Here is a 25,033-nt window from a genome sequence, read left to right on the forward strand (position 1 = left end):
TTATAACAGTTTGTTTTGTATAAATTAGTGCCACATAGTTTTAACTATTTGAAAGTGTGAAGTCTTAAAGGTCATCTAGTCTAGAACCATATTAAGAGATTGGCAAAGAACTGTTCTTTTCTGAGTCTCAGTCCAACATGTTTTCCTTCTCCTAAGCCATGCTATTTGTTATACAATTCATTTTTAAGTAAATACTTAGAGAAAAACAATGTAGATTGCCATAATATATATGCAGTTTAAATGAATGCCTCATATGAATCTCTTAAATAACCTAAAAAGTCATATTCTACTTACTTTGCTCATATAAACTTTTTGTAGTTTAGACTCTGAATGCTAGAGGATGTAAAATATTTGCTATAGTAAAAACACATATTTTTAAAGATTCCTATTAGTAAAAATTAGCACATTTTAATGTAGTAAGTTGACACTGATTTTGTGATACTAAAATACATTTCTTAGGTTCCAGTGGCTTTAAGTTTTTTAAAATAGATAACTGCATATTATAAAGTAATGTTGGAAATAACTGCATTATTCTTGGGCCATGGACATTATAGGTTTAATGCAGTGTGCTTTAAAATCCTTAGTAAGGATTCTATCTTGATTCTTTTTACTTATCTTTCAAACTACATATGTACATAGCCCCTATTTAGCTTGGTAGAGTAACAAAAATTCTAGAACATTTCATTGTATCAGAATGCAAATGTATTTACATAGGAGTAAGTCTAGGTTTCCTAAAGAGGGCAACAGAATTGAAAACTGAGGCCAACAAATAAATGAAAGTTTCTCTAAATCCATTGGATAATAGAGGTGGTGTTAAGGCTAACCATAGTGTTGAACTAAACAGAGGGATTACTCCTGGGTTTTGCATCAGTTGTTTTCCCGGGTGGCCTCACTTGTCAAAAAAAAAAAAGTTGAACGGGCAAACATTCACATAGGCACACTGAGAAAAGAAGTATGCTTAATTCCATCAAAGGTTTAAAAAAATCAATCATTAATTTATTCTAACTACAATTGTTAGTCATTTGTGAAAAGCATCTGGCCTTTAAGTCTTAGGAACCCAAACACAAGTACAATGTGAACACTTGTGAAGAAGCTTCAAATTTGTCATAATGTAAAAAAAGCTATGCTAGCGTGTGTGTATCTGTATCTAACTATACAACTGCGTTTGTTTATTCATAATGCCCTAACTCCACTTCATTTTTTTGAAAATGTTATAAATGCAAACATAATATGCTTTAAAAATCAGAAAATCATTCACTCGCAGCTTTAAAGAGCTCAGCTTTTTTACTTTTTTTTCATGGTTGTTTAAAAGTTGGTATTTCAGCAGTTTGGTATTACAAGTCAGAAATGGTTTCTAATGAAGTCTAAATTCAAGATAGAATATATATTTTCAAAATGGTTTCAGGAGAAACATACCCTATTTTCCATATGGCTAAGTAATTGTTAAGATATTTGTTTTAAAGCAGGACTTAGATACTCCTGACTGCTCTCTAATTTGATATAGCTAGTCCAAATGATTTTATTCAAGAAAGTTTGGTAGGAGAATGCAGTGAAGTAGATAAATATTAATAATTTTTGCAGCTCTATTCATACTGCAAAGTATAGAACTAATTCAGTCATTATTACTGTAGTAACATTCACTTTTGAACAGTTTTAAAGCCACCAGTAGAACAGCTTAATGTTGGGATTCACTTAAATATTAAACTAGAAGTTACTCAAGTTTCATGTTATAATAATATATATGTAAATAGGCTCACACTACAATCACAAAATTATATGTAATTTTTTTCTGTTTTTGTTTATTTTAAGAATGACTTTTAAATTATAGAAGGCCTTAAAAAAACCTAAAGGAGTGAAAATTAGAGCTTAAATGAGAAAGAAAAAGTTGTATCATTTTAACTACATGCTCTGTAATATAAGATGAATAGTTAATATATAAAATCTACCCCCCACAACAACATATCACATAGTCTAGCAGTTTCTTCCTATAAATAGAATATAATGAAATGCCGCTGTCAGAGGCTTCATATAGAAATGATCCATACTCTTACTATTAACTACTTTTATCAAATTACTCATATACTGTATTGCATTCAGCATTGCTCTTTAGCTTCCCCTGGGTTTTAAGTAATTAGAAATAAAGAAAAACTATGAATACTTCGCATAAATAAGGTTTGATTCTAAACAAAATGACAATAATAAACAAGCACATTTTTTATCATAGAAAAAAATTGGTTACTAATCTTCAGTTTAGACATTTAGCTCACTTAATGCCATAAATATATTATTGTTACAAGATGACTGTTTCTAAAATCTATATTGAAAATAAATCTAAAAATTTCTATGCCATAAGTAGAATTCATGTGTAAACTTTGTTTGGTCCTCATTTCAGAGGCATTGATGTCCAAAGTACTGTTAGGATACTAGGATCAGAGGAAAATCACTTAAAACCGCTTGTGAAATATAATGTTTGAAACAGTTCTTTGAGAATGTGCAGATTATGCTTACATAGGGAATCCTTCCAGCTCTCTGGGAAAATGAGCTGTTGACATTCTTTTGGGTCATCATCCAAGATAGGAGGGCAACCACAAGGATTTAGCAGATAAATTCATCCCCAAAGACCTTTATCCATTTCATTGCAACTTGGAAACATTCATGTTGAATAGTAGCATTAATGTAGCCCATTTAGCTCTTCAAAGTGAGCCTTATGTTTAAAAAAAAAAAAAAGGAAAAGAAAAAGAAGACGATGAAGAAAATAAAATAACTAGGGTAATAACTTATTTAAGTCTTCTAAGAGGTAGTCTTTGTTTATATAAATTCTAAAATACAAACTACTTGTTTTCCTTTATTTTCAAAAATATAACTAAGGTCTGTTATAGTAAGCGGTAAGCTTTTGAATTTTAACTCACTTTTATCAATCCTGTATGTTGCTTGTTAACTGTTTATGACAAAGAGCAGAAAAGAAATTAATGTTTTAATGTTGTGGTCTGAAATGAATGACATTTTTGAAAGACTGAAAATTATGTCATTCAGATTCTTTTTCTGACTCTTTATGGACTTTATGATTCAGGCAAAAGAGAAAGACAAAGCTGTGCTAAATGTATTGAGGGGTGCACTAAGATTTACACACATGTCCTTTCTAATAAATGATGAAAAAAAACTTTTTGACTCAAACTGGAATGATACTATATAGGGTTCAATGTGCAGGAAAGGTTCCCACAATGCATTGTACAAACCTAGGGCTAACAAATACCCTGCTGCTTTGAAACCCCCCCAAAAGACAAAAGCACAATGAAATAGAAAGCTTACCACCGGTAGCTTTCAAAACGACAAACTAGGCAAACTATACATCTCCACCACTCCAATTTTGTCAGAATGCTAATGAGCTTGCTCTGATCTTTACTCGGCTTCCCGTGTTTTCTACATCTTCAAGGACCACATGGCGCTAGCAAAATAAAGACAACTAAATGAGAATTTCGAATGCTTTTTGTGTTAGGACCTGGTGCTTTTCAGTGGACGTGCTCGTTGAATATTCTTAACTTAAAAGAGTACAACAGGGGGTTGGGTATGAACTTTTTAACAGGAGGAAATTTGTACAAAAGTAAATTAGTGAGATGTGGAAAATATGAGAAAAATTTCTGATTAATTTCCACTCCATAATATCAATGACACCTTCAGCCCCACTCATACTCTTCTAACAAGAGATGCTGATAAAAGATGAATGATTCTGTGTTGTTCACAGTGAATGTTTAGTGGTTTTTTAATAGCAGCATTCTACATAAAAGGCACCAGGAAGTACTCCGCATTAGCAGTTGAGATCACTAGTTAATAGGATGATGTCTTTTAGCTTTTGTCACAAGATTATTAGAAAGGATGGGTTTCTGTTCTCATCGTTGCATAGTTTGGAGTGCCTGTTGAGTACAAGTGCTAAAATACAGGTTTCTCAGTATTGTTTCACATGTAAAGCAAAAAGCCTTTCAATGCAACACCTTTTTCCTTTTTTACCAGGTGATTTTGTTATTGATCTCTAATCTGCCCCTTTAGCTGTATTAAATGCTTGAAGTGTTCTGCTTTTCACTCTAGCCTTGTTGCCAGCTATTTATGTCTATAAATTCATTAACATTAAAACAGGGTCTATGTAGACCATTTGATTCTATGATTTACAAAGTGGCAGATGATGTAGTTTGTATGGCCTGGAGTACAGAAAACAACATAATGTTAAGATTGCCTCAGTGAATACTGTAAAAAATGTCTTCTTTGATTAAAAAAACATTTTATGATATTTAAATTATGTGTTTGTAAGAAACATACTTTTTACTAGCTCTATCTCTTTTCTCTAGCAGTCACTGTACAACTCCATCCCTTACCATACCCATATCTAGAAAGGGAAATGAAAACCAAAACTGGGTATATTTTTCTATGTAAAGATATCTGAACTTATAGTTAAACTGATTCTGCACAGCTAATTAATATTCAGGAAAGGAAGGGAAGGAAGTTTAATATAGTAACACGAAGTTTTGTGTGGAGAAATGTTTTGGCAATGTTTCTCAATATTTAACACATGTATTTCTGATATTTCTATACACTGTTCTTTAAATTTTTCTCTTATCCTGAAAAATTATATTTTTGTATACTGAATTTTGTTCATATGGCTTAAACATTATAATTTATTCACACAGCAAAATGAAAGAAAGGAACCCTATGGTAATAGAAATAACCTGGACAGTCATAGTTGATAAAGATATGATATGGCAAAAAATAGATACTATCTTCTAATTACAATGGAAATTTTAGAAGTTTTTAAAAATATCTATTTATATGTCCTCTATCATCTAGTATGATATTTCTGTGCTTCTCACAAGTATGGATGGGAGATAGTATGCATGTAATAAAATGTCTCCATTATGTAGAAATAGTTTTTTAATAGCATAATATATCTATTTTCATATAAGTTATAATGAGAAGAGAGGCCATGTCATTAAAAATAGACATTAATTTAAGTGAGGTATCTATTTTGGCATTTTGCTTACAAAACTTAAAATAAGAACTGTAGATTTCTCATTGAAGAAATTTTTTACTATATGACATACCATGGTGAAATAGAAAATGAAGTTTTTATTTTATTAGAGTGTTTCCATTTGATTTCTATAGACATAAAACATGAAATAGACAAAATTATAAGATTTCTCTGCAAAGGAATTTTCATAAGTAAAAACAAATTAAGTGAATTTGGTGCTATAAAGTAAATAAAATGATCTCTAAAGTTCCAAGATAGTATAGACTTAGCTATTGTTCGTTGATAAAATATACATGAAAATTCTTATGGCATTAAATCTGTGTTGTAATCAAGAAGCCAATAAAAAAAATTAACATTTTATGTCTAAAAATTTTCTACAAAGTGACTGTTTAACACAATTTCCAAAGGCAATGAGCCACATCCTTTGATAGACTCTTAAGAGTTGATAGAATCCATTCCTTTTTGGAAGTAAAATGCTAACATACTTTTGGTAAATGTGGTGTCTGTTTTGTGTGTCTGTGTGTTTTTAGCTGTGTCAAGATTTTAGTTACTCCAAGAATTCGAAATAATATAAAATCACTTTCTAATTGCAAGAAATAATAGTTTCATGCAATTATTTTCTAATTCAGTATTCAGAAAAACTAAAGGCATTAAAACCGTGTCAAACAATTGATTCTGTCACATCCTTGATTAGCAGAGTCATAGCCAGTTGGAAGAACAGTGAGCCAGGGCCCAGTTCTTCAAAGTCTCCATGTGAACCTTCTCTCCAGTGCTCCTGTCCATTAGGTACCAAAGTCCATCTCTCCTCCATTACTGTATGATAACTACAGGAGAGGCTTTTCTTCCATTCTTAGTCCTCAGCATCCCTTTCACCTGAAAACATTAGGCTCAACCCCACCAGTGGTGAGTTGGGACCCTGACAGGGAGAAGGATAGCCAGAATCCCATTCTACCATGCTGTGTTTCCTGCTCACGAACCCAGCTTCGTGACTATGAACTTCAGTTCCCACTTTAATAGAATGAGGCTTTAATACAGCTTGAAAAATAAAAATTGGAGGAAAGAACCTAATTTTAATTCCCCTAAAGGGTGAAATGTATTAATCTTTATGTCTTGTGATTTTCATTCATTCATTCAACAAATATTTTTTTGAGCCTTATTATATCTCAGGCACTATACATTGAGTTTAAAAGCTTATCCCTGGTTAGTGAAGTGAATATAATTAGTTCAAATTTTCTCACACTGAGCCAAAGTTGATATGGTGTGGCAGCCCAAGAGGATTGTGAGAATTAAATTAGATACGTTATATCAATCATTTTTACAGTGCCTGGTGCATGTACAGAGTTCAATAAATGTCAGCTATTATTATTTATATGATTCTTTTATTACCTGTTTGTCAAAGTCTCCTTTGAAATAAAAAATACCAAAAGATGAAAAGCACTAATATTTTAAGAATATCACCATCAAACACTAAATGAAATATTTATAATGAGATTGTTCTCTTTGCACATTTATGCATTTCATTTATTATTATGTATTATGTGTACTGGAATATTCCTTTGATTATTGAGAAAGATCAATCATGAATAAAATACACTGTAAAGAAAATAGTAAAGTTTGTTTTAAAATGAAAGTTTACATTTTAAGGTGCTTACCTTGCTTTTGCCCTTGACTTTTCTATACCTTCCATTTTAAAAATTGGTAATATTCCTAAACACTTTTCTTTCTACAGTTTTCTTCCTTATGTAGTTAAAAGAAAAATTAAAACAGTTGTACTTTCAGATTTTTTGTACTCTTACAATTTGTTCAACTAATTCAAACATCTTTAATATCCGGTTCTATCTGCTTTCATTATTTGTATTATTTAAAGAAGGAAACTATATAAATTATCTTTAGAAGTAGTAGCATGCAACCGTGGTTGAATCATTCTAGTGCATGCAATAGATACTGGATCCTAGGATTTCTAGAAAGGAATCTCAATTCAGAATGTTAAGAACCCCCTAAAGTTCTCATTTCTAACATTTGTTTCTTTTCTCCTTGGCACGCAGTATATGTCCCAGCTTTTTACTATATATATATATATATATATATATACATATATATATATATATACACACACACACACATATATATACAGTCTGAAGGTGACTTTTTCATCTGCTGACTCATGTTTGTTCATTTATCGAGAAGAACAAATGCATGTAATATCTGCTAGTGATATTTAGAAAGTATTTTCCACTACTAGAAATTTTGAATTGGAAATATAAAATATAATTTTTGAACCTAAAGAAGTATCACATCACCATAATTTTCAATTTGGAACATGTCTATTGCCTAAAGTGAGGTACATCCTTATTCTAGACTGCAATAAAATTTTTTAACACTTAAAAAGTAGAAATTCCAGGAAAATGTGTTTTTCTCAGCAACTATCTATGAAACAAAATTTAGGCATTTGAACTGATTTGGCAGCAACATGTTTTTCTTCTGAATGCGAAATTAAATTTGTGTAATGTCATGCCAATGCTAAAATAACATCTTATACATGGAATATCATCATTTCTTTTAAAAAAACGACTCAGTGCCTTATTTTTGAAAGGACTGAGACAGTGGTTCTCAAACTTTTATCTGCATTTAAAAAAACACCTGAGGAGTTTGTGTAAACTACAGAGCCCAGGCCCTGCCTAACCAATTCTGTTTCAGGGGTTCTGTGGTGGAGCCCATATTCCAGGAATTCTAATACAGGTGATCCGCAGAGCACATTTTGAGAAACAAGGGGCTAAGATGTGCTAAGCTCACAGTGTTACAAGTGCTAAAGGAAGTAACACAACAACATAGGGATTTCAGAGCACAGACATGAAAACCAGCAAGATGCCAGCTAGAATCTGGGTGGTGTTGGACAAGTTACTTATCCTCTCTGAGTCCATACTTCTTCTGTTAGTTTTTTTTTTAAAGACCAATGAAACCTATTTTAGAAGGTTATTGGGAGTCTAAAATATATTACTACAGATGTAGATAAAATTTACATAAGAGTCCTTAGCACAGAGCCTGGCAGAGGGTTAGCACTCAATATGAAAGTAGCTGTTGCCATCAGTGTTGGTTTTGTTATTTATTATTGTTTCTACCTTTACTTTAAAATTTTCCTTTGCTTTTAAGTAATCTGCTTGTCCCTCATTCTAACTCTTTTCTTCCCTCAAAACACACACTTATGCATGCATGTGCATGTTCTTTCTCCCAAGAAATGCCTGAAGAACTGGTTTAGCAATTTGGCATAAGAATGGAAAGTTGTTGGGTTTTTTCTTTTTTTGTTGTTGTTTTTAATCCTTGTCTTATATATAAAAACTAACTGATCAAGTTTCTGTGAACATTTTCACAGCTAAATAAATAACTAGGAGAGAGCCTTAGGAATTTTGCTATTCCCTCAACTCATATAAATTTCACTGAATTGATATACTAGTTACATAGTTTTGTGAAGTACTTACAGAAATAAACAACTTAAGTGTTGTATTTGAGAAATTTGTTTTAGGACATCCATGTAAGAACCAACTTTGTAAATGCATGTTCGGCTCTCCTGTTTCATCTTGATGCTATCCTAAGAAGTTTAACCAAAATTTCATAATTTGATTTAACAAAGAATGACATCAGAAATGGGTAAGCATATGTGAATTGCCTCCCTACTCCAGAGTCAAAATCAAGGTAGTTTATTGAAGGATATAAGCTCTACTCCAACACCATTATCCTCACCTTTCCAGATGGAAACATTTTTCTCAAAAAATATAGATGTTCATGTCCAGAGACAACTAGATACATACTGTCTCTTATTAAGTCTCCTCATCTTTGAGATAGAACTATCTAATTGAATAGCAGTGAACCTAACTTTTATTGTTGTGCAGACTTCCCAGAGTTTTGCTTTTAAATCATTGTTCATTCCGTAGTAGAGACACTGCCAGTTCTTCTAGTGGGTTGTAAATTATTATTATTATTATTTAGCTTTTAGTTATGCTTTTAACATTCTTCATAGGCCTCTAGGTACATCACATAAGAAAACTAAACATATAGTCATTGCATCTGTTCCCTGTTCCCACATGTCACTTCTGAGCTGGAATGTGAAAGGCATTCATCCACTCCGAGGAACTATTTCCTCAGGAAAAGCCTATAATAGAAATTAAGGAAAAACCATTAAGCTGATATCTGTTTTTAAAATTAAATTATATATTTTAAAATGCTTCATATTACTGATTAATTTGTAATGCTTATTGCTGAATAGTTTTTTTTCTGTAAAGGTTTTCTGTTTTTGTTTTAATGCAGGGGGATTTGGATGAATGTTGTAGAAAGAGGAAGATTAACCAAAATTGTATAGTTATTTTTATAGCTTCATAACCTGAAAGGATAAAGTTTGGTACACATATGTATATATAAAGTTATTTTTCTGACAAAGGACAATAGATATTACCATCAAAATAAGAGTATATGAATTAGTTTTCCCCTTTGTTTTTATGCTGATGACATTGAGTGGGAGATAAATTCACAGTACACAGAGTTATGAAGATCCAACTTGTGAGTGTCCTCTGCATTTACTGACTGGTTATATACTTTACCCACCCAAAGTCACCCAACCCCACTCCCCAAGTGCCTGTTCACTCTGAATTAATAGCACCACTTGGTGGCCAAAGCTAGGAACTGAGTAAAGTGCCAACATTTCTTCCCCACCAGCATATTATCCTCCATTAGACACTTCTGAGCTGGCCTTGGTCATCACTGTATTTGTTATGCTCTTAAAGACTCTAGTTCTTCAAGGAAAGTTAAAAATGTAAGTCAAGGACATTACTTATGCTGATACTTTTTAATTAAAAAGTTAAGTTTTTCTAAATTTCATTGATTTTAAAAAATAGAAATAATTTTTTATATAGGAGATAAGAATAATCTACCACATAAATAATCAAAATAGTCATAAAAATTTTAATTTCTCATGAGAATAAAATAAAAGGGAGCCCAAAATTCAAAACTTTTAATACTATTTGTTTTTAAAATACTGCCTATTTTGAATCTAAGTAAAAGTTTAAAGGAAATTATACTGAACATTGCAAAATTGTCAGTGTAGACTAAGTAGCAGTTTTGCTAAATTTTGAAATAAATAATATTAACAGGCACATCATAAGAACTAAATAGATTTGGGATTGACCATGGCTTTGGGTGGGAATGTAGATTGTGTTTTCGATGTGATTGGTCTGACCTTTTCTAAGTGAGCTGTCACTTCCCTGGTTGCTCAGCTGGTAAAGAACCCACTTGCAATGCAGGAGACCCCGGTTCGATTCCTGGGTTGAGAAGTTCCCCTGGAGAAGGGAGAGGCTGCCCACTCCAGTATTCCTGGGCTTCCCTGGTGGCTCAGACAGTAAAGAATCTGCGTGCAGTGCGGGAGACGTGGGTTCAGTCCCTGGGTTGGAAAGATCTGATGGTGGAGGGCATGGCAACCCACTTCAGTATTCTTGCCTGGAAAATCCCCATGGACAGGGGAGTCTCGCGGGCTACAGTCCATGGGGTTGCAAAGAGTCGGACACAACTGAGCGACTAAGCACACAGCACAGCTTTGAAGCAAAGAGAGAGGATATGCAACAGAGCAGAAGGACATATAGGTGACTGCTAGAGCAAGATTTATATATATTTATGTAAGTCTCAAATAAGATTTATGCCAGAATCCGAGAGGGAGTATTGGGGAACATGATGTTCTTCAGTCTGATGGGTATCTAGGGAGTTCCCTGGCAGACCAGTGGTTAGTACTCTGTGCTCTCACTGCTAAGAGCCCAGGTTCAATCCCTGGTTGGGGAGCTAAAATCCCACAAGCCACATGACACAGCCCAAAAATAAATGAAGGATATTTTAAAATGTGTATCATGATAAAGAGTAAATTGAACATGTCCTTAAAATTAAGTTGAGAAATCTGAAAATAATTTTATCTTTGGTAAGTCTAGAGATTCTGAGTCACATGTTAGATTTTTATTTTCTCTGAATTTCTGACTGAGGGAACTGCTATAGCAAGAGAACTTCTGGGATAGACTTAACAGAGCATGTGTAACCTTGGAAAGGGGACTGTTTCCTGGAGAATTTGCATTTGAGTAGCTCTTTTAAGAACAAAAAAATGAATAATGGGTAGTTGCTAGGCTTCCATACTTAAGGGGAATGAAAAATATGGAATGATGATAGAATGCAGTTTGGTTGATTGGTCCAGTAAAATAGATTCCTAAAGACATTAGACATGTCACGCTCAATGGAACATCTTAAGACTTGCACCAATTTCCCCAGTATGTTTACGTCTGTGAGTAGGCCTATCTGATTGCACAGGCAGTCAGAAAAACTGTGAGACTCTGCCAGGAAGAATCACCATGCCTTACTCCAGTCAATAATCGTAGGTATGTCAGATAGTCAGGGAGGATCCTGAAGCTTGAAGAATGTGGATCCCTACTGTTGTGTGTGTGTGGGGGGGGAGAGAGAGAGAATAGCAACCACCATTATACTACTAATATAGCATTTATTGTAGGCCAGGCACTATTCTAAGTACTTTATTAACTCACTTAATCTTAACAAAATCCTGTAAAGTAGATTTATTATCTCCACTTTGCAAATGAAGAAACTGAGGCATAGGGATCTTAAGTAATTTACCCAAATTGCCACAGCTCTTAAAGAGCAGGGCTGGAACTTGAATGCACCCCGATAATCTAGTGGTAGGCAGAGTATTCTTGTCTGGCCATTTTCACTGAAGGATGTCTCAAAGGCTCAAATGGAATCAGAGTAGTTTGTAGTTGCCCAAGAAGGTACATGGGTCTATCCCAGGGAGCCTCTGTTTCTTGAAGACATCATGTACTAACCTATAATTCAGGGATCGTATGGACATATCTGCTCGGACGAAAAGCTGAATCCCGTTGACACTCCTTGATGACTGCTCTGAGGTCATTGTTAAGTCTCCGTGACCTACCCAGGAAGAATAAACAAAATACCCTCTACTAATGGGTAAACTTGTTTGTTTGTCAGAGGTTTAAAAGTTTGCTTTTTGTTTGGGTGTTTTGTTTTGTTTTTTCTGCTTTGCATATCAGAGTCATTCTGAAGACTTGTCACAGTTGGCCTGAATTCTAAATAAAAGGCCAATTCTAATTAGACTGTTTACCTATGAGTGTCAAGTAGAGTGGCTGAGACCAGTGGTTCATAAAACAGACTGCCTGGATTTGAGGCCTAAGTTCCTCCACTAACTAGCTCTATTACTTTAGGTAAATCATATTAATATAACCTCATTAAATATTTGATGCTATTATCATAATCATCATTATGATTATTATCCCCAGCCTATGAGACAGTTATTGGTTGTCAGCCATCTGGTGAGGGAGTTACATGACATAGAGCATCCTTGAGACACTTTTCTTTCCAGGGCTTTAGGAAGCAGCACTGTGGACACATGTCTGTCATGTCTCTGTCTTTGTGAAGAGAATGGCTTCACTGGGAAGGCTGAAGGGCATTGGATGAGGTAGTATAATGCTGAAACTCAAACTAGTCACCTGGTCTGGTGTTGAAAAACACCATTTGTTACATTTGATTTGAAGTGTCATGTAATTGTTGAACCTCTGTGCAGGTTAAAAGACTCCTGGAGATGGTTCTGCAGTGTCCTGTTTTCATTAGGCATCTCTGTTTAAAGAATAAATGTGGATGTAGGCTAGGAGGGGATAGGCCTAATTCCCTTTAGCTCTCCCTCACTGAATAAAGGTTTCTAAGAAGGTCCATAAGGAAAGATAGACCCCAGTGTTGCCTGGTTACCTGAACCCAAGCATGATCAAACAAGGTGTAGAGAAGTTACTGTGCATGTATCATGTTAGAGGTTGAACTCATCATCCCTTCCTGGAAACTGGGGGCTCTGATGACACCCTGCTGTGATTTTTTTAAGGACATTTCAGGACTAAGCAACATGGGGTTACCTAAAAGAGTAGCTGATTGGCTGCATAATCTTGAGAGAAACAATTTATTAGAAGCTATTTGGAGCATATCTACCTGATTTGTCCTTCTATATTTTAAAAATTGAATATATTTTCCACACTTTCAACAGAATCAAATCTCATTCTTACCTGGCATTTCGTAAATCATCTTTTTTATTGATATTGCCAATTTCATAAGCTGATTTAACAATGCTGTGTTTTTAAAATCAAAATTTCTTCCTATAAAAATGATGAAAACTTACTGTCTCTGAAGATTTTTTGCTCTACAAACATTTGATTTTTCTTGTTAAGGGAGTTCTTTTATTAAATTTATATTAATTTGTACTTCAAATTGTCATTTTGTCCTTTATTTTAATAACTAGTAAACTTTTAGGTGTATCCTATTAGTCTGTAATTTTCAATCTTAAAACTTAACCTCTTTCACTTTTGGTTATTAAGTAGTATTTCATGATCTACTTTGTTCTTGAATCTCTAAAATCCATTGCAAATAACTAGACTGTCATTACCTGGAGCATAGCCACATTACTGTATCACCGTAGCTATGACAGTCTTGTATAGCTACCAGACTGCAGACCAAAAAGGGCATTCACTTTCGTTTTCCAGCTGCAGAGACGAGTTTGTACTGATTCACTCACATTTTTCACCTATCTCACTTATGACCAATGACATACTAATTATACTAACTATGGACTTTCTTATGACTTCTGAATATTTAAAATATAATTTGTGTCCACGTAGATGCTTAAAAGTTCATCCTCACTCCGGGTCTCCCTGATTATGTGTTTGTCTCCAGACTAAACTACACACCCTTTTGAGGGCAGGCACCATACTTTGGTCATCTTTCTATCTCCAGTTCTCAGCTCAGTGCTGCCTCGCCATTATCCTCTTCCTCATTGTTATCACAGCTAGCATTTTTAGTCTTGGGCACTGTTTAAGGACTTCACATGGATTTTCTCATTTAGTTCCTCCATCAACCAGGAGGTAAGTAATGTGATTATGCTTATAGAGAGGGAGACTGAGGTTTGGAGAGATTAATTAGTCTAAGATCAAGGGACTCCAAGTCATTTTTTTTTTAACTGAACTGGAAGAAAAGTCACTTGGGATACAAATTCAATGTTTATCTTCTCTGCATCTTACTCAGAATGACAGACCTAACCAGCCACAGAAACTATAGATGGTATACATTTATAAACTATACTTAACCCTACCAGCATTTATATTCTTATCCACAGGAGTTTCTCAGGATTAAGGTAAGTAAGCATTCATAAAGGTAGTCTACAATTTATAAAAGGTCTTTATTCTATTAATAAAGTTCATCTTTATTAATGAGTCAAGTGCTTTTCCATAAAGCTCTTAAATCATGGATTGAGTTCCCATGCCACTCCATAAAAAACTACATGTCCAAATAACCTTAAAAAAGATGAACCTCCCAGTGAGAAGATCTTCCCCAGAGATTTTGACTTACTTGAATATATAAAACTTTAGTAATATCTCTGATAACACTTAGCTATATATGCATTTCTATTTTGTATAATTTATTTATTTATGGCTGTGCTGGGTCTTTGTTGCTGCATGAGCTCTTCTCTATTGCGGCAAGCAGAAGCTACTCTCTAGTTGCGGTGCAGGGGTTTCTTATTGCGGTGGTTCCTCCTCTTGTGGAACATGGGCTCTATGGTGCACACTCTTCAGTAATTGGAACACATGGGCTCAGCTGTTGTGGTTCCCAGTCTCTACAGCATAGGTTCAGTAGTTGTGGCACATGGGCTTAGCTGCTCCGCAGTATGTGGGATCTTCCCGGATCAGGGATGGAACTTGTGTCTCCTGCATTGGCAGGCAGATTCTTTACCGATGAGCTACCAAGGAAGCCCCTACATATGTATTTAAAATCACATCTTAAAATGCATTAATCTAGAAATAATGTCGGGACTTCCCTGGTGGTCCAGTGGTTAAGAATCTGCACTTCCAATGCAGGGGGTGCAGGTTTGATCCCTGATTGAGGAACTGGGATCCCACTTGCCAAGCAGTGCAGCCAAATGATAAAAATTTAAAAAACAGTTTTTTAATGAAAAAATTGAAGTGTTTCTTTCACTTCCACTTTTCCAGAAATAATTTTATTTTACTCTTCATGCTCATCTTTAATATTTCTGTCACTTCTAGGACCACCCTTTAAGTCATTTGCATGACATGACTGCACGAAGGCTCTAGGAGAGGGAGGAGGTAAAGAGACTGCCAGGTGCAGACCAAACAAAGGTTGGGGCTTCCAGAGAGGGGAGGTAGAGAAGGGGAAGCTATCTTTCTGTAAGTGTGGCTCACAATTTAAGTTTTTGTCTTATTGGCGGATGCCCAGTTGATCCTCTAAGTAGACACTAGTCTATTTGGTTGAATGATGTGTATAAAAGTGACTCACTGTATTTTTTCTGATTTTACAGAATATGTTAAATGCACAGTGAAAAATATAGTTTCCGAGCTCTGTTTTGAGTGTTTTGAAAGTGAAAGTGTTAGTCACTCAGTCATTTGTGTCCCACTCTTTGCAACCTCGTGGACTTTAGCCTGCCAGGCTCCTCTGTCCATGGAATTCTCCAGGCAAGAATACTGGAGTGGGTTGCCATTTCCTCCTCCAGCGTATCTTTCCAACCCAGGGATCGAATCTGTATTGCAGATTTCCTCACATTGCAGGCAGAGTCTTTACCATCTGAGCCACCAGGGAAGTGTTTTGAATTTTGCCTAGTGCATATTTGTTGATAGTCAAGATAGTCATGCTTTATCTGAAATGTGGGTCATGCTAATACTTTTAAAGGCTCTTAGCACTGAAGTTATGGAAGCAACTCCATCCTACATGTAATTTTTTAAAAAAATACTAAACTGTAAATAAATATAATTTAATCAATTATGAATTTTTTTCCCATGATGATTATTTTCATGCTTTTTAGTTTATTTTTTTTTACTATCTTAAGTGTGTGCTTAATTTACCTTTTGCGAAATTGAGCACTGATTTTTGGCATAGCAAGGCTATTCAGACACTACCAAGAACCTGGCACAAGAAGATTGTTATTAATTTCTGGACTTTAGAAGTAGCTTTTTCTTTTGTATAAGTCTATGATGGAAGAGATTCGGTGAACTTGTCTATACCTCCTCCTGCATAGGTATGTGCATAGAAGTCTGTCAAATTTATCTGTAGAGAGATATTGCCCTGAATCTCTCCTCACACTTTGTTTTATCAAATGAGCAAATCAAAGATGTGTTTGAGAGAATGTATTAGTTTTTATTTTACTTAAACAAAAGGAGACAGGATTTTCACCAAAGTTTATATTATTAATACTCTAACAAGTATACCAAGCTGAGCAAATTGTTTTAAGACAATTTCTGCTGAAGACATTGGTAAGGATCATGGTTATTCATTTATGTTGATTGCTGTTTGAGGATATTCTTAGTGTAGAAACATTTATCAACTGTTTGCTTACATAGTAAAATTTGTTTTCATAAAAAAGCTCTATTTCCTAAGTTTAAAATATTTTCTAAACTAGGGCACTGGAGTCCTATAGTAATATTGGCTTTGGAGCTCTTGTGTCCATGTCCCTATATAACTGCAGTAAATTAATCTTTCTCATTCATGAAGTAAATCTAACAGACTTTATCTCCTTTGTTGTTAAAGTGTTTCTCTGGTACCAGTTAATTGGACACATTCATATGTATCTCTATTGTAATATATTAAATGTTTCAGAGGTCATCATACTCAGGTAATCATAACACAGGGACAATTAGTAATGGCAACTTTTTTGTTTTTAATGTTGATTTGGCTTTGCTACATTGTGTCCTTTAAGGGCCATATGTGATCACTAGTCAGCCATCTCCACTATGGAGCTATGGCAAGATTTCAGCATTCTTTAATGTTTTCATGGTAGAAAATCTTGAATTTGTATGTATGTCCAACAGCACCTTCATCTTTGTGTTTTCATCTTCTCCTGTTGAATTAATCTTCTGTTCAGTTAAAATTGTGTTGTTCTTTGTTTTGCATTTATATAAGAATTCATTGTTTGAAAACATATCTTTCTAAATGGATAATAAGTTTATGGTGAAAGATTAATTAGGAAAGGTTAACTAGTAGACAGTTTTAAAAATATAATTCATAATTTTAAGGTTTTACGATCATTTTCCTTCTGTTCATTTTAAAATTTACATTGAAAATGCTGCTTTTGAAAAAGCAAATGAGAACTATATACACATTCCTGGGTGAAGGAATGAATTTTTAGGTGGAATTAAATCTTTTAATCATTTTGGGAAGGAGGAGATAGAATATAAAGGCAGATGTTAACTAACATTTATTTTATTAAGTATTTGTACTACATGTAGTGTTGTATTATTCTGCTTTGTATTAAGTAGGTTTTGTTAACTATATGATAGGAAGAATTATTTGAAGTCATATTTACATGTGACTTTTCCTACTATTATTATTATGCTTCATTATTTAGTAATTTTTATAAATCATACTCTGGCTATCATAATTAAAAAGAGAAAACTGACAATAAGAGATTGTGATGTTAGAAAGATGTTACATTCCAGGAGGCAGAATAAAAACCAGAATTCTTTAAGGAAATAAAGAAGAAAAAAATTACCAGAGACTGTATTAATTAGTTAATACTTTAAAATGTTAAGGTGATATTTTATTGATAGTATGTTTATAATACACATGAGGCACTCTGCTTTAAAATATAGTTTAACAACCCAGCCGTGCTTTCACATTTTAGTAACCGTGTACTGAACTGTAGGATTTTGTCATTTTTTTAGTTTCAAAATGGTCTTCAGTAGCATAGGTCTTGAATTTTTCAGTTCATGAAGCTGAAAAAAATGTTTAAATTTCAGCTTTGACTCTAAGGTGATAAAAATGTAGTTGTGATTACAAATTAAAGATAATTTTGAAAGCAAGATAATTAACTGGATGAGTTTAAACAAGATAAAATGATTTATGGCCATTTTATAAAATAATGACAATCTTCATTTTAAGCTACAATGTAAAGTGCTTTATTCTGAGATTATGTATTGTGGCAGAAGCTAAAACTGCCTTTTTTCTAACAGTGCCAGAATACAACCTCTTTTTCTTTTTGCACTAACAAGACTGCTTTACCACCACAGCCCACTCTAAGTAATTAAATCAATCCTTTGTACTTACCGTATTCTCCTCTAGTGACGGTACTAGATCTGATTATATGCTTCATGCATATTCAAAGTACCGCACTGACAGCTCTTTAATGAGCTCTTACTTAATCAGTATGAACAATGTTCATCTTGTTCTTTTTTTTCCTCATGCATTAGAGCTAGGAACAGTTGGGAAAAATGAAACATCCAGCATTCATTTGAAAAATATATTGTACTTTGAAAAGTGTCTAAGCTGAGGAAGTTGCATTCTGCCCTTTAAAAGTCTGATGGACAAATTGGATTACTAGTATTGGATTAAATAACAAATGGTTGGAGGAGAAATGAGAAAAGCTCACTGTGATCACAGGCTTTAATATTTTTTGTTACTTATAAAGCTAAAGGGGTCTTTAACCAGTTATTAAAGTCAGGATTAATTTGTAATGGTTCAACTTACTGGCTTTTAAAAGCTTTTTAAATTTAAAAAATTTTAAATCCCTAAAAACAATAGTATAATGATGTATTAGAAGAAAATTTAATTTTTTTATTACTAGGCTAAGTATAGATTTCCATCATTGTGTACTATCTCAGATAAGGTGTTAGTGATGATTTAACCTCAAATATGTTTTTCAGTTAATTTATGTAATCTAGGTAGCACTGAATAGTATATCTTTAAATATTTCTTATTGTTTGGCTTATTCCCTTTTTAAACATGAGACTCTCCTCATTTCCTAATAATTAGGGAAGGTGCATCTTTTATTCTTATCTAGAAATCATAGGCATGAGCTAAACTGAGAATAACACAGTAGTACCACATCAATATTGTTGTTCTCAAGGAAGCAGTCTTCCATTGAAGAAAATAATGCTAATTTAAGAGTAGGCTAGATGCTTCTAGTATTAATGCCTGAAAGCCTGAATTACAGTTAAATTCAAAACAAAGTTTTAATATGTGTATATTTTTAGAAATCACTGAGGTTATGAACACAAAAATTAAGTCTTTAATCAGAAAACAAAATATCATAAAACCGGCACCTATTAATATTGCACACATGTGTCATTTCACTGATCAAAAAGGCCTTCACCAGGGTACAATTGGCCTTTTTCCAAATTGCAAGCTTTTTCTCAGCTTTTTCTTTTTACTCTTTCTTCTTTTGTTGCTACCCAGGGATTTGTGCCTATCGCAGCCTATATCACATGACCAGTGTCAAGACATCACATGGTCCAAAGTGAATACAAAACCAGTTACCCTAAAAGAGAGATTAAAAGTGCTGTAAAACAGTAAAGACTTTTGTTCATACTCTAAAAGAATCTATCTCAGGTCTGCATCATATCATACAGTTTAACAGACTTTAATGAAAGCACATATCTCTCTTTTCCCTAATGATGAAAAACAGACATCGGATTTACAGGGATGCTCTGAAATACATGTTTAATCTTGCACACAGATCAGCTCTTTATATTCTATTTTCATTCTAAAACTTTCTTCAAATCTCTATTAATGTGGAAATAGTTAATTATGTCACATCCATAATTTATACAACTATTACAAGAATGAAGTAGATCTTTGAACAGCATGGCAACAACAAATCAAGGGCCCTTATGTTAAAGAGAAAAAACTTGTATGTGTCCAGACATGGTATATACCTGTGTGTGTGTTAGACATAGCTACCTATGTGGGTCTGGAAGAAGATATACTAAATTGTAATAGTACTTCTGGAGAAGGAAGGTAGATAGGCAAATCAGAGAGGGTGGGGTTGGTGAAAGAGGACTTGACTTTTAACTCAATTATGTCTGTGTATTGCTTGAATATTTTTTAATGGACTGGTAGTGTGTTTGAAAGTTAAAATATCTAAAGAAGAAGAATAAAACCTAGGAAATTGACTAGGATATTTAGTCTTAGCCTGGGATATTTAATTTTTTTGTTAGATATTTAAGTTAACCCTATGAATGTATCTAGAAGTTGGACTGAAGTATTAAATAATGGCCTAGCAAAACAATAAACCAATCATGGATGAAATTCAGAAGAAAACAAAGTCAAAGAATTATAAATTTGACGATACAATTTGAAGGCAGTTTGAAGGAAGAAGGTGGGGTATTAATATTTTTCTCAAGTATGATTGTGGCCTGCTTCTATATGATAATACCAAATATACGCTATATATTACAATCCTTTTGAGGGGAGGAGTAGTATAGATGATGGAATGGATATTAGGGAAAATGAATTTTAAATGTGTAATCAGTAAATTTATAACCTGACATTTAAAATCATCTCTCTGCTCAAATGTTTTCTCATTTACTGAAGATTACTATGTTCTTTTTTCACAGAGAGATGTAAGTATTTTTGTAGCCTAGCCATTTACAATATATTTAAAACAATTTGCAAGTGTTTACCCTATTAGGGATGATGAGTTCTGGAAATGCATATGCATGTATATATCTTTAGTTTACTTTCGGGGAGGAAAATAAGAAAAAAAGCAGGTCATTACAGGCGGAAGCTCTCACAAAATCTCTTGACTTCTCTGATCTTCCTGCTAGTCTTGTAATTCTCATAATGATTTTTAATGTGTTTTTTAATTAATTTATTTATTTTTATCATGACCATATGTCTGTTAGCTTCATGAGTTCCTCACTGAAATATAATAAAGTCACCCTCTGGGAAGGATTTAAAAGTTGGAACACTTTTTTTTTTTAAATGTACATTAGTATGATCTGTAGATATGTTCAGGGGACTGAAAAATACATGCTGAATAATACCTCCTTTAGAGATTGGTTAATGAATTTTTAAATATTGATTCCTTTTTTCAGACCTTAATCTTACATATAAACTATGGTAAACAGTTTAATTTGTACTATTGGGTTAGCTAAAATATGTTTCATGTTAAAAAAAAAAAACAAGACTTGCGCTGAACTATCATTTGGCTTATAAAATAGAAAAAACAATAACTCTTCTTAAATTATAGGAAGGAACACAGAAGAAGAAGAAGCTATGATGCAGGAGTGGTTTATGTTAGTTAATAAGAAAAATGCCTTAATAAGAAGAATGAACCAGCTGTCTCTCTTGTAAGTATTTATCACTGCTTGTTTTTGCTACAACATTGAGGAATCTTAGACTTAGCTCTATCATTGTCTTTCTTGGGATGTCATATTTATTAGGCTTAATTTTTTTCTTTCCTAGAGATTATATTTTATATAAAAATAAAATTTAAAATACTACATAACCAGTTTTTATTTGAAGAGTAATAATTTTAAAATAGAGTATTAGATACTGAAAAAAATGTATTTATTATACTAAAAGCCAAGTCATGTAAATAATTCTGGGGTTTAAGAAATCACTTGTGCACAAAAAAGGATGTTTGGTTTATATTAAAGAGAAAAAGAAAACTGAAGTTTATTTAACATCTAATTTTCAGTTAAAAATTAATTCTTAATAAGGACAAAAGTACCTTTGTATTCTACAGATAATGTTACCCTAAATTTTGGGATAAAAGACTAATAATTTACACAGAAGTGACCTTTTTATGACTCCAAGAATTATAGTAAAATGGAGACTAAACCAAATGTAAGCATTCTCAAGTCTTTAGCATTTAGTTCACATAGGACTTAATGCTTATCCCTTTTTCTCACTAACAGTATTCTTATATTATGCCACCTAGTGTGGGAAGAAACAGGTTTACATTTTATTTTAGTGAAAACCTCTATTTTTGTCATTTCTGCAATGCTTTAACGTAATAGAAGAATTACGAAGTGCAGAACTTAATTAGTCCTGATTTTTTTATTGTCTCTATATTAAATTTGCACTGCTAGTACTTTCATGTTTCTTGTACTCTTTTCACATGGAGTTCTAGACAAAAAGGTGTTTATTGACAGTTATGAAAAGTAATTTTATGAAATAACTTTATACCTGGCACTTAAGACAAGAAGCATTGAAGAATGAGATTATTTATCCACAGATTAAAATATACTTTTGTGCAACTCAAAATTGAAGGAGAAAAATAATACCATTAGTAAGTATTCAACCTGAGGAAGGTTTTAGGTTTGTGTATCATTTGTTTTGAGTAGCTTAAAGTTAAAGAGAAAAGTCAGTTATGAGTCCTAAAATCAATGTAACCTAAAGGTTTTTTTAAGTGTTTAATGATTTAGTAATTAGCATATTGATGAACTTTTGCAACTTGCCTAGGGAGAAAGAACACGATTTAGAACGAAGGTATGAGCTGCTGAATCGGGAATTGCGGGCAATGCTAGCCATTGAAGGTAAGAGACGCCATGGTCCAGTGAGGTGTGTAAAGGGTCAGTTGTCAGAGAGATTTAAAGAGTGTAATACACTGCAGTCTCACTAGGTGTGGTCTGACTGGGGACCTACAGGAGTTCCAAATAAATGTCTTAGATTCAGAATCCAATAGTCATGTAAAACCTTAGGACCCTAATTCAGATCATCATTTTGTTTACTTCTAAACATAAAATTGTAAGCTTAAAAGTCCATTAAATAGAAAATGTAAGTAGTTAAATGATTTCGTTTTATGTGCAAGTTAAAGTTGCTTCCACTGCAGAGGTTTGAGAAAGATTCATCATTTTGATTTTTCACATTGAGACTCTAAATTTTACCTTAATATTTAATTGATGTCCATATAAATATGTCACTGTCCAGTCTTCTATAGTTCTTAAGATCCCAACTCTTATTAAGTAAATAGTCAAGCAAAGATTCAGGCAGGCATATGAGATAAATTCAACACTTTCACACATTATATGAACTTTCAAATGAATAACATATATAGTAATCCTAAGTATGGTTCACAATATCGATAAACATCAGCTGGCTTAAGTATGGCATTTATTATATATGGTTATTTTTTTAATTCTTTGGTATTTTAGAATGCTGTTCTCCTTATACCTTTTAGTTGAAAATGTCTTATAGTTCAAAGATGTCTGCTTAAGAGCTAATCCTTTGGGCTCTGTAAAATGGACCTTTTGTCTAATCAATGCAAATTGATTTTCCTATTCTATATTGACCTCTTAACCTACTGACTGTCCATGGTAATTTCTTTCTTCACCTGATAAGGTACCTGATGTATAAGAAGTCAATTATAATTAGTTCAGAAACTAGAAATTTAAGTTTATACGAGAAAGTCAAATGAAACCATATTCTTTAAATAGTTTAATTAATATTGTTATTAAATAAAACACATGCTGTTTATCCAAATACTATCTTCTACATTTATAGAAGCTTTATTTTTACTATGACATTTGTATATCCTAATTTAGAAATTAGATTTACTTTATTTAAAAGGCTTCAGATAACTAATTTTCTTCAAGTGGCTGTCAAATTATACCACTAATGACTATAAAATTTGTCAAAATTATTTAAGAAGTTCCATGAAACTTGCCATTGAAATAAAATGCACAAATATACTAAATGGTATTTTTCCTCTTGATACAATTTTTGTTTTCATTGTATAGTCTTTAAAAGAGATTGGAAAGCTTAACAGTCATTTGAAAAGTAGGTATAGCAAATTCTATTTATATATATTTATATGTATAATATAATATATATGTGTATATAGTATGTATAATGTATGTATAACTCTTATAGTTTATTCTTTATAGATTCATTATGCTCAATACAGAATATTACAATTTTTTGCAATTTACTCTCTCATGTATAGTAAGTTAAATCATCCCTAAGATGCAGCTTGATACAATACAGTTGACTTTTAAGGCAGATCCTGCTTCTAATCCAAAACCACTATTATTACCACATAGTACCATCTTTAAGGAGGACCATGATATGTACAAAACATCCCAGTTTCATTGGCAACCTATCCCTATGTAGTAGACCTTCAGTCTTAATTAAATAATCTAAAATTTTTCTGCCTGACCCTCTTATACACATGAAAGAACAGTAGAAAGTATTTTTGAAGAAGAGGGGAAAAAAGAATGTTTTTCTTTTCAGACACCTTTAATGCAATTGTTACTTTTTTTAGGATTTGGTTTATTTTTTAATTAATGCTATTGTCCCATATCTGATTGTGCCTTAAATCTCTCAGCCAGTTTCTGTTGTTGGTTGACAGGAAAAAGAGGCTTGAGGAAAGAAACAGCCTGTTGATTACAAATAAAGACACTTTCTCAGAGAAAGGCCTGCCCCACTAGCCTGGGCAATATGTGGCGTGGGCTGTCCTAAAGAAATACTGGTCATCATGATGATCAGTTCTTTGAAGACGGTGTCCTCTGAGCCAGCCCTTAGAATGGATACACATGCAATTCAGTAGTCTTTCGGAGCATTAAATCACCGCAGAAAAACACATGAACAGGCAACACTGATTGGTTTTGTTTTGCTTTCCTTTGTTTTAAAGTTCCTTTCTCTTTTCTTTCCCATCTCTTCTTAGTAGCCATGAGATGTTTTTCATAATAAATAAACTAAAATATTTTCAAATAAATCTGCTAGTGAAACCATTCACCAGGAGAAAGCACAGAATATTAATAGCCATAGCACAATGAAAGAAATATTAACAGCTTGGTTTGAGAGCAAAATAATAATAATAATAACATTCAATATATCCATTCTTTGGATAATCCAAAGAATCCATAATCACTTTGGCCTTTTTTTACCTTTTTCTTTTCCCCTGAGGTGTTTTCATTGCAGGAGTTTCACTCTACTGAGCTAAGTTGCAGGATCCTTTAAGCTAACAAACATCTTTCAGATACTTTCCTATAGTTTTTTTGTTCCAGATTATTTAATGCCCCCTCAGGAAAGATAAATTCATTTCTGCACACATTGGGGTGGGCTTTTGGAAAGTGGTGTGTTCATTTTCTGCACAAGAAATGGATCTTCTCTAGGATTTTGTACATCTTGATTTATTCTTGGCTTAGAGTTTGAAGTGGGTGCTCTTCTAAAGGGATTTATGCATAGGTTCACTATTTT

General features: G+C 33.2%; 1 protein-coding gene across 7 annotated transcripts in view; it reads left to right on the forward strand.

Moving 5' to 3' along the window:
- EHBP1 (EH domain binding protein 1) overlaps positions 1-25,033 on the forward strand; it is a 373,028-nt gene that overhangs the window by 343,538 nt on the left and 4,457 nt on the right. For all 7 annotated transcript variants that reach the window (XM_070480108.1, XM_070480100.1, XM_070480112.1 and 4 more), the window contains 2 exons: positions 21,078-21,177; positions 22,295-22,368. In XM_070480108.1, coding sequence (XP_070336209.1) covers positions 21,078-21,177; positions 22,295-22,368 — 174 coding nt within the window. The remainder of the gene's footprint in view (positions 1-21,077; positions 21,178-22,294; positions 22,369-25,033) is intronic.

The sequence above is a fragment of the Odocoileus virginianus genome, chromosome 2, assembly GCF_023699985.2.
Source record: "Odocoileus virginianus isolate 20LAN1187 ecotype Illinois chromosome 2, Ovbor_1.2, whole genome shotgun sequence".
NCBI classification, from domain to species: Eukaryota; Metazoa; Chordata; class Mammalia; order Artiodactyla; family Cervidae; genus Odocoileus; species Odocoileus virginianus.